General features: G+C 39.6%; 1 protein-coding gene across 1 annotated transcript; it reads left to right on the plus strand.

Moving 5' to 3' along the window:
- The first annotated feature begins 7869 nt into the window (after positions 1 to 7869).
- On the plus strand, positions 7870 to 9734 carry LOC145470231 (uncharacterized). The gene has a single exon (XM_081454061.1). The coding sequence runs from the start codon at positions 8210 to 8212 to the stop codon at positions 8819 to 8821; it is 612 nt and encodes a 203-aa protein (XP_081310187.1). The 5' UTR covers positions 7870 to 8209; the 3' UTR covers positions 8822 to 9734.
- Positions 9735 to 14682: the final 4948 nt, after the last annotated feature.

A 14682-nucleotide genomic window follows, 5' to 3' on the forward strand; every position in this document is an offset into this window, starting at 1 on the left:
GAACTTTTCTAGCTCGATAGTTTGAATTTATATAGGGCTCGGCGTGTGGGAGCTCCGCTATTTTAAACTATTTTATAATTTTATGTTACGAGCAGTCACTGGGCACTGTTTTTGCCGTCTTGTAAAGGTAATTTACCGGGAACATTTTCGCGTTATTTTCGCAGTAGATTCTACAAACAAACAAGATTTGGAGAAACTCGAACGTGCTGTTTGTTATCACACGTGAGGCCATGCGAGAAAAGTGACGATAAATGATGTGTGACAGTTGCATGTAAAGCAGGTGTCGTCAGAGTAACATAATTGCATGAACTGTAAAAAAACAATTTCCGGTACGTTATATAGAATTAGGATTTTAATTTTAAAGTATTGTAAAGCGCCATGGACAATTAGTGGAAAATGGCGCTATATAAATGTATATTTATTTATTTATTTATTTATTTTATTTTCAACGCACGTTCACATTTAACCTGACGGAACGATTCAGTTCTGAAATGTTAAGCTATCGTTATGTCGTATCAAAAATAGTTATGATTAGTACGGTGAAAGTAGGAAATAATTTCACGTGTCTTTTCTCGATATTCTTATTATATTATTTCCTGAGCCTTTAGTGATGGAAATTTTGAACGAGTATACCATTTGATTAACCTTTACAGATGTAATATCAAGGGTGACAAATTATACTTACAATCGTGGGTATTTTTTACTTGTTTTTATTAATACTGATTGTGTCGAGAAATTTCGCGCCAAACGTTGCCATGGCAATTTCCTATCTCACATGGGAAATCACAAATTTAAAACGCTGAAATTTCGCGCCAACGAAATAAAACAAAAGTAGTTTGTCACCCACGATTACAATAACGAAATACCACCAAAACAATTTATACTGTATATAAACTAACGGAACAAATTCGTGTACACAAGACAATTAATTTTTTTTAAACAAAAAAAAAAATGTCTTCAGCAACGTGATGTTTTACATGTAATACAAACTATAACAATATTCTCGAACGTGATTGGCTATCAGCAGCCCGATTTGAGCATTAATTGGAGAGTGTGTACGCGTCATGCTTGTAATTGGACAGTACGCGTCATTTTGCGTGCGCTGTTGCGGTGCACTTTGTTGAGTAAACTGCTGTGTTTTTCAGCATTCATAACGACGTTTAATCGTTCAGCGCTCAATCGATGGTTTGTTCGTTTCTCGAATTTTGTCATAGTTTTGATTAATTGGTAACAGGACATCGTGTCGTCCAATTCAGTCTGTAATCATACTCGTGTTTAACAAATCGGACTCCCGCTTCGCGGTCGTCTGATTTTGTTTATCACTCGCATGATTACAGACCGAATTGGACTCCACTCAGTCCTATTACCATTACTAATCGACCAGTTCCTCGACATTATTTCACTCATGGATTGCTCTCCCCGAGAATTTATGGCCAGTGGCGGATCCAGACCTTGAGCTAAGGGGTGGGGGGAGGCGGTTTTGTTTTGCTTGTCCTGCCGGCTTTTCTTCCTTCTGTAATTTCTTCTTTTTTTAACCAAAATAAAGAGGGGGGACCGGGGCCCCCGGCCCCTCCCCAAGATCCGCCACTGATGGCGATCACTATATTTGATTAGTAGAATTCTACTAGTATACTAATGCAAATGTTGCAATCTGATTGGCTGAGCTACTCGTACACTATCAGCGATTATAGTTCACCACTAAATTTTCTCCGATTCTTATTGGTTTAAACTGATCACGTGACGCGATAGTGTTCATCCGTGGAGACACACTATCAGCCCATAGTGCCCATCCGATGAAAATACCCGGATGGATAGTACTCGTCCGTGTAAATGTTTCTGTAAAGAAGCGGGCTTACAGAAAGTAAACAATTGAAATGTATTAAGTGGGTTTTTGTCTGTTCTCCTTTTCAAATTTTACATTTGGCTTTAACGATCTTTCACGGCTTTCATCTAAAAAAGTTGAAAATAATTCACAATGAATTTTGAACTGGCGCGCGTAAGAAAATTTAGTGGTGAATGATAAAGAGAATAGAGTGTTTATGTCTCGGAACTATCGGTCTGATAGTTGTCCCTTGGAAATTTGATGTTCTTAAAACTAGCATATTTGCCCTCGAAGCTTCGCTTCTTTGGCAAATATTTGTTTTAAGAACATCAAATTTCCGCGGGGCAACTATCAACCGATAGTTCCTCGACAGAAACACTCTATTGTTTAATTAGAGTGCAATGGCTGTCGCTCGTCTTCGAAATGGCGACTGTTTTTCGAGAGTCATTAACGCTGTTTTGACTTTAAAAACTTGAAATTATTGAAAAAACGAGTGCGCGCGCGTAAACAACTGCAAATTTCCAGTCACAATTCAGTCCGCGTGACTTTGTTAAAGCGTGAAGTTTAATAACACGTAGAAAAAGGATTGGAAACTGTAATTTGCATTTATTTCAGTAAGAATTCTACTTAAACAATTAGATTATTTGCTCTCGATTTCTATGAGGTGATAGTTGATTCGGCGCCAACTATCACCTCATAGAAATCTCGAGCTCATAATCTAATTGTTAACTAGTGTGGAAAAAACCTTAGTACGTGACCTTGCAAATGAAGCTATTGAACAGTACTTTCATCTGGTACTGTTTATTATGCTGTACAAGATTGTTGTAACTTTTTAATTCTGTGGATGAAACCCTAGTGTGTGACCATTCAAATGAAAGCTATTGAGCATTGCTTTCATGTGGCACTTTTTATTATGCTGTATCAAGTAATTTGGGATATGAAATTCAATTCCTTTTTGTCGATTTTAACTTCAGCACTGATGGAAGTGAGGGCTTATCATATAAGTACTGCGACAACTTCCGCTCTAAATGAAGGGCCGGGCTGACAACAATTAATTATCAAAACTGTCTGCTCCGCCAGCAAATAATTTCGCTTTAAATTGGCCTGTTTCTATAAATTTTGAGATATCTTATTGTCTCAGCGTTTCCTAAAAATGTCACTGTACCAGCAGAGCCGTCCAAAATACTGAGAGGATCAATTTTACATGTTTCCGCGTGGCTAAAGGGCCTGAAAAAAACTATCGATCACACATCCGTTTCATAATGACATGTTCAAGCCAGCACGTACATTGAAGTAAAGAAGCTTGAGGCATCGTTATCGTTTGGTGAAAGATACGACTAAAAATTTAAGTATGGTAGATGAAGAATCATCAAGCCCGTCGACAAAGTGCACCAGAAGAATTTGTTTAACACTCGCGTTTTCCAGCTTAACAGTGAGTGTGATCATCTTCCTGATAGTTGTATTTTTGTTTGAATATTGCCCGCACTGCCAGGAGCGTTTTCGCGACAAAAACGAGTCGTATATAGTTACAATTTTGGGGACTGTTGCCACGTTACTGTTCTTCCTTGGAGGTAGCATATTGACAGCGTGTTGGAGAAGAGGACAAAACAGCACATCTGAAGCTGTACCTCAAGTTGCCATCTCTTTGATTCCTGACGAAGATTTGGAAAAGTCACCCGCTCCTATACTGCCTTATAATCACATTCCTCGCCATCAGCCAATTGTTATGAAAACCTGTTCGCAGGATGTGCCTGGTTATTCTACAGTTGTCAAAAATATTGATGAAGTTTATTCGTCTGTGAACGCGAAAGATGTCCCTGAAACTCCGCCACCGTGTTACGAGGAAGCTCTTAAAATGAAAACATTAGCTGTTACTGTAAACGTAACCGACACACATATTTCACAACGAGGAAATACCGAAGGTACAAGAGTATAATTTACAAAGTCATTTTTTTAACCCATCTATAGTTCATACAGTCTGATATGAAAAAGCGACTGAAATCTTAAGAAATATCACGGGCAAAGATCGATCGACAGGGTTTGCCCAGTCTCCTGCGATTTTAAAAGGAGCCAGAAAGCGGAAGTTGGACTCTGCGTGACGTCACATGAGGGTCATAGGCAACATCCTGTCTGAACAAAACCGGAGACCGAGGTTATATTTATAACCTGAAAACTGTCTTTCCTTTTAAACAAATAGAGATTGATTTAACTTGAATCGTTTTAAGCAACTTTTGCTTAAGTGACGTCATTCCGGTAACTACATACTTGTTATTTGACCATTGTGACGCACATGTGACAGCTCAGACACGTATCACGCACCTCTGCAAAACAACAACGTGAAATGACCAAATTCTGCGTTGTCTGGAGAACGTGAACCACAACGGCTAATTTTTCGTGTTTCTATTTGGAACTGAACGCCTTCGCAGCATATTCAGCAGCGGCAAGTTTTAATACCGACAGACACACTGGAAAGTTCCAAATAAATGCGAAAATCCAAAGTAAAATAGAAACACATATTTTACTAGGAGTCGTCCTCGCCGTCGCCGTCGTAGATGCGTAAGGTCCCTATTAAGGTCGACATGACTGTGTTATCAGACAGGGAATTACGCACGTGAAGAACTCAAAATTTGGTTTAGTTTAGTAACCAAGTCCAAGGTTTCTGACGCCATCTTGTTTGGGGGCAAACACAGCAAAAATTGCAGTAAATGTATGAGAAATGTTAAATGTTTGATGTCCAATAATTTGAAAGTGACTGACTCTCTGAGTATTTTAAGAGTTACAAAGGAACAATACCCAGCAGAAGGCTTTTTTTGTCAAATTTCAAGAACAAAGATTTGTTGTGAGGCGAAGAATTGCACTTTTAATTTTTGATACAAATGTCTCTAAATTTTCCCCCGCGAATTGCGACTCGGTCTTACAGACAAATGTATGGAAAAATGAAAACCTTAGTTGTGGCTTTTCTAGCGAGGCCATTTATCTCAAATGCGATCAGTAAATTCAGTTATCTAGTATCTCTGGTTTTATTCATAAATACTTCAGAGCTCTAATTTTCCGTGAGTTGTGAATGAGGTATTAGGTTCTTCATTTTCCTCATACATTAGCTGTAATTTTTGCCGTGTTTGACCCCTCACCTTCCCCCCAAAAAAGTTGGTGTCAGAAACTGTGAAAGGCTCTATTGCTATAAAGTTGGATGATGACTTGAAATATAGTTAATAAAGAGAAACAGTTGTCACGCCTAGTGGACTTCAAAGGAACAAACAAAAATGGCAATGTTTAACATAATTTCTCGTAGTTCAGTGGGTAGGGTTCACGCCTGGTGTTCGGAAGGTCACGGGTTCGATTCCTGTCCGTGACTCTGATTTTTTCTTTGTTCCTCGCTCGTGTCATGTTGATCAATTCACCTTTGACAATATTAATGATGGAAAGTCCACGACCGTACGCAATCATTTAGTTTAGCGCTAATACACAATGTATGAATCACGTAACTAAAAACTCACTTTTTAAATTTCTATCTTTTAGGTTCCGCTCAGACAAATGAAAACAAATATTGTGTTTTGTACACGGTCAAGGACAAAAAATAGCCTTACAAAAACATGTAACATATAGGCTTTGTTTGGATTGATAACCGTTCCCTTATTTTAACTGTGGTTAAAAGTCCCATGTTGATATAGCCGTTGGTCAATGATGAGTTATAAAGGTCTAAAAAGTCCATTGATGATAATTCAGACTCATGATTAATTGACACAAGTAGCCAAGTTCGAAAAATGGAGCGTCCGCGAGTAGCATAGTATAGACGGTTACGCAACAGTCTTTAAAAGGATTTGTATGGGAAAAACGGTTTTATTCGTAAAACCTAAAATATATGGACGAATATTTAATAAAAAAAAATCCACCTCGCTTCAGGTGTATGTTTCTTTATTTATAGTGAGCTTTCGAGGCTAATTTATGGTTATTTCGGTAGCTTTTAGTACCACTGCCTTTTCAGTTCCTCCACGGAATAATGAACCACACACCTGAGGCTTTGTGCTTGAAGGAGTTAGTTACTTTTTGCGCCTCTTGAAAAGTTTAGCCTAATTTTTTCAAGTTTGTCGTTTGCAATCCATTTTAATCTTTTCCATCCTTAACCATCCTTGTTCCTTTATGGTTTGTTATTATCGCTTTGGTGTTTTTCTATCTTAGTAAACTTTTATATTTTCTGGTTTCCTTCAATTTAAAGGTAGTTTTGTACGTGGCCAATTTTGTACGCTCATTTTTCGAGCTCGGGGGACATGTAGTGTAAAGTTGAATGTCGAGACACAAAGTTCGACGATCAGTTTCAACTGTACTGTTGTAACGTTACATAACTTTCTGGGGGGCTACCCTCTTATATGGGCCACATGGGTATGTGCGGTATGTGCGGCCCCAAAGGGTATGGTTTTTGAGCAGTTATGGTCTGAAAAAGAGCATAGATTTTGACCATTTTTGTCTGAAATAGGGTATGTTTTCCACTCTGGCTTGGCAAAGGCTATTTTTCTTTTACAAGAAACTGATTTTTTTTCCGCATCAACATTGGCAAATTTGTAGTATTTGTCAAATTTTCTCGCAAATCGACGCCATGTCTAGTTAGCTTCGGTCGTATATTGGAACCGTGCACTAATTCGTAGAGGTCTGATATGGGGTATTGATTCTTAGCTCAGGTCTGAAAGAGAGTATAGAATCATAGATTTTGGTCCGGTTTCAAGGTTTGGGCCGCACACCCCTACCCAAAACTTTGTAAGTACTTTGGACTTTGGAAGTACCTCCCCCGGACGTAACCTGGATGTGAGCGTTTGTTTAGTCAAAAGTTCAGTGTTGATAGTTCAGGCTGGATGCTGAATAGTGCAAAGTCCAATTGAGGACAACTCTAAACTCGAGTTATATAAGTTGGATGTTGGCAACTGTCAAAATGTCTGTTGAGTTACACAGCTTGGTGACCAGCTTGTCTTGGCTGACTGAGTGAGTAATTCCAAAGTCGGCCAACCTTTAGCGCAATAGAAGGCCCATTTGAAACAAATGGCAAGATCTGCTTACTCTGTTAATTGTAACAAGATTCATAATAAGCCCATAAAAAGCCGTGTCTGCGATCCTGGGATATCAAGTCACTGACCTGATATGGTCGGATGTAGGGCATAATTTGAGCACGTTAATCACTAAATCGTACCTTTCTTGGTACGCTTAGGCAGCACATTAAACGCATTTGGTCTCGCTGCGGGTATTTCAGGCTCCTAAATAAGAACATGGCGAACTAATGCAAAACCACACTCGCGTGATGTGAAGCCCGCGAAGCGTGCCGAAAGGTTCGAAAACGTGTTACGCACGACATGTTTGAGACACGCCTTGGGTCCAATTTCCAATTAAGCATATCGTAACAAAATGCGAGAAACCTGACCTTTATATAGTGAAAAATTGTGACCCATCCAAGCTGTCGTGGGAAGCAATACAAGAAAAAAAAATACTACAACTCAATTGGTAACGAACATCACTCGCCTCAACTCAGCGTACATTTTTTGTTGAGTACGCACCGAAGGGAAAGGCCAGAACTCTCCCCTTAATTCAGACGTGCAGATTCTCAAACCACAATCCTTACGCTTCTTCATATGAAGAATTGCCTTGGAAGACAAACGTTCCTCACTCATAGGGCTGCTCTCAACACCAGCCAATTTAATCATTAAAGACGCTTTTCGCCAATAAATATATCAACGAGGTGAACCGACGAGCATACGAGCTTGTATCGTTGCTACGCGTGTCCGCCCTCGCTGTTAAATTCTTTTTAATGATATGATTCGTACCAGCTCGCTGTCAGTTTTATGATAACTGCTTGACTGAAACTGAACGCGCAAACGGCTCTGACAGTGAAATCGTTGTTTGAACGTCAACTGCATCAATAGAACTACCGTACTTTGATCCGCTCAGTTTTCGTACAGACATATTTTACTTCTCTTGTTTCCACCTCTTCATGCTTGCCAAGATCTCCCAGGTTGTGAAGACAAGAATTGCATCTTGTGCAAAAAAAAAAAAAAAAAAAAAAAAAAGCTCGAGTAAATAAAACTTAAATTACATTGCAGTGTTAAAATGAGAAGTGAGATAACCTTAGAAGGCTGCCTTGAACTTGACTTGAAGTTGCCCCGAGTTCACGTAACAGCTTCACTGGTCTCAGCACGTGTTCGAAGTTGGCCCATGAGGACAAAATGGTAAGCACAAAATTAAGGTTGTCCCAAACGTGACTCGCAAATTACCTCGTGACTACGGCGCGAGTTTCACTCGTGTCAACCATTTATAACTAGTGAATTCATCCGGTTATGAGTAGAAATAAGCCTAAAGCATTGCAGTCTTTCACAGTGACCCGGTGTCAGATAAGCCGATTTAATCATGATAGGAGAACGCGAAGAATCAGACTGTTCGCCAAAGTGCCTGCAAAGATTTTATTTGTCCCTCGCATTTCTGTCCATCGCCGGGAGTCTGTCGATCTTCGTGATAATTGTTATGATCGTTGTAATCTGGTTTAAAGGCTGTCCCAGCTGCGAGAAGAGTCTACTTGCCATGAATGAATCCTACTTTGTGACGATCTTGGGATGTGTTGGCACGTTACTTTTTGTTCTCGGAGGCAGCATATTGATGGCGTTTTCGTGGAAAAAAGGTCAAAACAACGCTTATGATGACATTCCTGAAGCGGTCATCTCTTTCATTCCTGCCGAAGATTTGGAAAAATCGCCCGCTCCTGTACTGCCTTACAATTACATCCCCCGTGTTGCAGCCTTTGAGAAAAAAGTACCCTCCTTAGATTTACCCGATTACTACACCGTTGTTCAAAATTTTGATAAATTTTATTCAGTTGTGGATGCGGATGAGGACATTTGGACCGTTGATGTTCCTGAAATACCTGAAACTCCTCCACCGTGTTACGCAAAAGCGCTTGAAATGACATTAACTGCTGTTGCAGTTGAAGTTGAAGAGGAGGTACAAAGCGAAGATTCTGCATAACGAACTTGAGAAATCGCCACAACGGACGTCGAGCGATGGCTTTGCCCTGATATTCTGCGATTTAATTAAAGCCAGTGTAAGAGGCAACCTATGACACAGGTCACCCAAGCTCGTCATATGAGAGGCTGTACCGTGCAGTACAGTTACATCACAGTGTAAGGATATGAAAATACACTCTTTTTAATAAGAATACTGTTTTGCCGGCCCAGTCTGAATACTCTTATTTTTCTGCCGATTTTATGCTGAAAATATTCTTGTAAATATCCTAAGATTATAGTGTATGAAAGTTCTATTTTGAAATGTATTGGGGTATCAGTTTCCAGTGTTTCGTGTCCAGATGATGTTGACGTTATTTTGGAGTCAGACTGCAGGCAATACAGCCTCAAATGACACACATAACTTCTTTAGAAATTTTATTAGCATCGAACATACGGCTGCTGCTGTGCGGCTAGTCTTTTAGAGAAAGGAAGAATTTCATACGGTTTAGTTAAAACACGTGATTGTGTTGTATTTACAAATTTTCACCACACAAAATGATATATTCTTTTCAAAAACTCAGTGTTGGGTTTATTCTTAAATTTGGCAAACTTTCAACCTCGATATTCTTATAAAATGATTTATTCTTATATAATAAAAAGAGTGTATAAGGAATTGTCCGTTCTTAGGCGTCTGGAACGTTACAAAACAGTAAAAAAAAAAAGATTTGTGTAGAAGAAAACAATTGTACATGTGTTTGCCTGTAAATATGAACGAGTATTGAATGACATAAAATTTACTTCACATTAGGTGTGTCGATCGGCGAAGTTCCTAACCGTCTGTATATAATACATGTTGACGTTACGTAACAGTCAAAATGTAAGGATTTGTGTGGGAAAAATTATTGTACGATTCATAAATATATTCTGTAAATATGGGCGAGTATTCAATAAAAGTACATTTATCTCATTTAAGAATGTCGCTTTGAGTTTCTTGTGAAAGTCCTGGGATTCTGTATACAGTGAGTTACGTAACAGTCGAAATGTTATGATTTGTGTGAGGAAAAACTGTTGTATAATTTTTTAAAACCTAAAAATATAAACGATTAGTTAGGTGAACTGGGAAAAAGAAATTTAACTCTCATTAATTTTTGTTTCCCGTGAGGTTATATAATACATGCAGCCACCAGTGACAGTTGAAACATGAAGATTCGTGTGAGAGAAAACGGTGGTATAATTCATAAACCTAAATATACAAATCGTTTTCACTCACGTGGCCAACTCACATGGAAATTTATTGAAACAAAAGAGTGTTTACATAAGACTTCGGCTCCCACAGGATTGGTTTGGTTCACCAACATGGCCGACTTTTCATTGCTTTGGAACACCAATATGGTTGCTGTAATGTTGTGTGAAAACGCTCTATATATATATGCCTTTCCCAAAAAATTCCATTGTACTTTTCAAACTACAGGTTAAGGCTTTTTCCTTTTTTTGCACGAGCTACACGTGCCATGCAGCAACTTCACTAATTAAACTAAACTTTGCACACAGTGGCACACTTTGATGTCTCTGTAAAGCGAAGATCGGCGAGGGGAGAACACAAACCAGGAGCACATGCAAGCGGCGAAACCGCGAGCCGTCAGTAGCGTGCACCTTCGCTGCTCGCCTCTGTTCATTTAAATTCTTCCTCGCAGATTTTCGAGCAAAAGAGATACAGCTCGCAGTGATGAATACAGAGTGTTTCCACGTGACGTCACGGCAGCCATTTTGGTGTCCCACACCAATGAAACGGCGGCCATGTTGGTGTCTCAAAATGTCCTCACAGCGCATCAGAAGAGTCCACAGTCTGTTTCATTTTTCGTGATTGTCATGTCGCAACCCCCATGTCTAGTCCTAGTCTCTTCTAGTCCCAAAGGTCTCGCCTATCCCAGGGCTTTGCCTTTGCCTGATTTCGAGAGAAAAGCAGATTACAGTGGAACCTCGATATAACGAAGGGCCAAATGAAGGGAGTTGCAAAATGAGTTCTCTATAACGAGGTTTCGTTGTATCGAAGCTCTTTTCCATATATTTGACAATTAATGGAGTTAAGAAAATCGTTCGTTATATCGAGGACTCCGTCAATCTCGTTCCCAGAGTCTTCGTTCCCCTTGACCAGCGGTCGGAAAACGAGAGCTCTCGGAGCAACCATTTTGAAATAACCGAATTCTGCCCATCTGGTTTTAGTGCGCAGTCTGCATCTATGGCGCACGCCTAAAATGGTTGCTCCCAGAGCTCTCGTTTTCTGACCGCTGCTCAAGGGGAACGAAGACTCTGGGAACGAGATTGGGACTCCGTTAAAAAGAGGTTCGTTAAATCGGATACTACTGAACCAGCAGTGATAGATGTCCAACAGTAGCAATTAAATGTAGACATGATAATAGATGCGAATGCAGTCATAACACTTCTGGTAAAAAGAACTGAAAAAATTTCAGGTAGCTCAGTTGGGAGAGAATTCCACCGGTATCGCGAAGGTCGTGGGTTCGAATCCCGTTCAAAGCCTGAAACTTTTTTCAGGTCTTTTTTCCAGTAGTGTTATGATTGCATTCGCATCCATCATCATGTCTAAACCAGCGGTGTAGGGGGGAACCGAGGGGCGTTTTCCTTTGGTATGGTAAAATCGGTTTTTTTTGGTGGGAACGTAAATGTAACGCGTCTTTCCACTGGAAATTTTTCACATCGATATCACACATCTTGAAAAGTTTAGCCTAAATTTTTCAAGTTCGTCGTTTGAAATCCGTGTTAATCTTCTCCATCCTTAACCATCCTCGTTCCTTTATGGTTTATCAATAATTCTTTGGTGTTTTTCTATCTTGTTAAATTTTTATTTTCCGGTTTCCTTCAATTTAATAATTTTGTACGTGGCCATTATAACATCAAAATACTGCGACCGAGCTCTTTTAATGAAATACGAGAAATCCGCACTTGTTTCGGTGGGAAATAAAATGCAACAGTCCTTTTCACTGGAAGGTTTTCAAATGTCGTGTGTCAAATCCGATCCCGTCTCATTCCAGTTGGACGGAAATTGTCACCGGTTTTTCCACGCAAATGCAAAACCGAGGCTCACATCCGTAAATTTTGCTAGAAAGGCAAGTGGATCAGGTAGCTAGTTATCTAGAAATCCGATGGAAAACCGGTTTCCTTCGGACAAATGGAAAGCACTTTGCACGTGCGTGACATCACGCACCAGATTCACAGACAGAATTTTCTATCTGAAGAAAACCGGACACCGGAACAGTATTTTGACACTGTCTATTTTAAAAAGCTATATTGACATCCATTAATTGAAGAAAGCAGTCCAGTTTTATTCATTGTCCAAAGGATGTACTAATATTTTGGCAATGGTATTTAATTTTCTGTTAATCATAATCTTATGTAATTTTTATGCGTGATTAAGCATTATACAGAACTGCACGTATAGCTAAAGGGTGCGTGTTGCAACAGGAGTAATTTAATGACTTACTATTTCCATTTATAAAACAGACGTGGCATTACCTAACCTTGACAGAGGTATAAAGTCTGAGATACTCTCATGTGATTTTTCGTGAAGAATATGGAAAAAAGGGGAGTGATGTTCATTTCCTATCTCATTTAAATAACAGAATGAAAAGATTCTATAGGTTTTCTGGAGTTTTCTGGGTAAAATATGCTTCGGTTTTGTGTTCGTCAAGAATGGTTTCCTAGTCGAAATTGTTTATAGTAATACAACTTTTTATTTCGAGGGTTCTTCGTTAAGTTCATTTTTAACTCTTAAATTAAAAGAGAGATAAATTTGGAGTAGGTACTAAGCATTATCGTACGCTTTTCAAGCCATCGTCGCAGCACAAGTTTTGACCGTTTCCTCTAAGAATCGGAAATTTTTGTAGAATTTTGCGTCACGTTTTTCTCTGAAAAATGAGAACTAACCACAAGAATTTCAAGATCCGTTTCTCACGTTCTCAGAAATAGGGGGTTCATTCTTTGGCATTTGAAAATTGCAATGACTTCGTCATTCAGCAGGCACGCTGGCATAAGTTTCCTCAAAGCTGCGGCCAGCATTATGTAAGTTTGAACCAGTCTGATATCCACTTATCACTTATATTTTATTTCTGATTGTTTTTCCAAAACAAGCGTATTTTTTTAGTGCGGTTGAATGATTCATAGACCTGCTCTTCCAAAGAATCCCTCAAACAGTCCTCCCTGAAATCTTTTAATCGGGGCGAAGGTTTATTTTTCTTGGACCCTTCATCCTATTTCAGATTTATAATTTATTATTCAATAAACTATTTCCGATTCTGTTCCAAAATTGATCCCTCTCGCACTCTGGACTCTCAGATTAATATACTTTTCCATAAATACACGACCTCGGCTAACCAAGACAGATTAAAACAACTTATCGTGTACCTATATATCAATACCTAATTGGTTTAAATTCTCCAATCTAATTGCATTTGCAAACTAAGAACCATTGGAGGCAAGACTGAAGAGGGGGTGCTCCCTTATTTGGGCTATACGGGGACGTGCCGCTGGACAGGGCATGGTTTTCTCGGCTTCGTTGTCCTGAACAGGGTATACAATTAAATTCGCCTCTGTCCCAAGCAGCGTCAGAGCCTGTCCTTAACAGGGTATGGTATTACGAGCCGAGAGACGTTCACCGGCCATTACAAGGTCATCAATCAACGTCAGATCATTTTCTGGACAAGAATGCCATTGTTATCGGTAAAACAAATATTTTCTCTTATCAGATTATAACAACTGCGCATTAACAGAATAGGTCGTACTGGTAGGTCTTGTTTCTTTGTGTTTCTTTGTCCTACACAGAGTAGGGCTTTTAAAGCATTTTTATCCTAAACAGGGTCAGGATTTCAAACCGTCGGCAGTACCCCTATAGCCAAACATGGGTCAAGTACCCCTCCCCGGGGCGATAAGAGTGAACAGAATCTCTATTTCAGACGAAAGTGGTATGCAAAGTATTGCATAGTGACGAACAGACCTGTATTTCTCATGAAAGGGAACTATCTTCCGGGAATAAGTCTCCAGTGACATCAGTGAATGTTAGTCTTCATTTGGAGATATCGCGTGACTGTAGAAATAAGGAAATACATTTCACCGGAAGAAAACAACAATCGGGTCAGATTATGGTTTTTAAGGATTTTCGCTGACGTCACACGGCAGCCGGTCCTCGCCACGTTTATTTTAACGGTCTTATATAATAGAGCAAGAAAGCCGGTTGTAATGCACACGTGTTTTTAGGAGAGCAGCGTGCACCGGTCCTCGAGCTACAAAGAAGGGTGGCCTGAAAGGAGATCATTTTGAATCTGTAGTACCTACGTGTTTTACCATGACTGAAAATACTACACTTGCGGAACAGGACAACTCCAGATCGTTTAAGTGTCAGAGAAAGCTTTATTTATGCGCTTCATTTCTCTGTATTGCAACGAGTGCCGTTCTATTGGTGTTCGTTTTTATTTTGTTTGCGGAGAATTGCCTTGGCTGTCGTACCTTCGTGGTGGGAATTTTGAGCGCACTCGCCATTTTGCTGTTCATTGCTGGACTGCTGATCCTAGCAACAACAGTTTGCGGCAAAAGAAGACATAACGACGTGACTCGTCAAGTTGTCATCTCTTTCATTCCCGCTGAGGATCTGGAAAAATCTCCTGTGTCTTTCCTGTCTTATAATCAATTTCCTCACGGCAAGCCGTTTGATGATACTTCCTCGATCGATTTGCCAGATTATTTTACTGTGCTTCAAAATGTTCATGAATTTTATACCTCTGCGGACGACGACGTTTGGGCAGAGGATGTTCCCGAAACTCCACCACCGTGTTACGAAAAAGCCATTGAAATGAAATCATTTGATAAAGCAAG

Source organism: Orbicella franksi, chromosome 15 (genome assembly GCF_964199315.1).
Source record: "Orbicella franksi chromosome 15, jaOrbFran1.1, whole genome shotgun sequence".
Taxonomy (NCBI): Eukaryota; Metazoa; Cnidaria; class Anthozoa; order Scleractinia; family Merulinidae; genus Orbicella; species Orbicella franksi.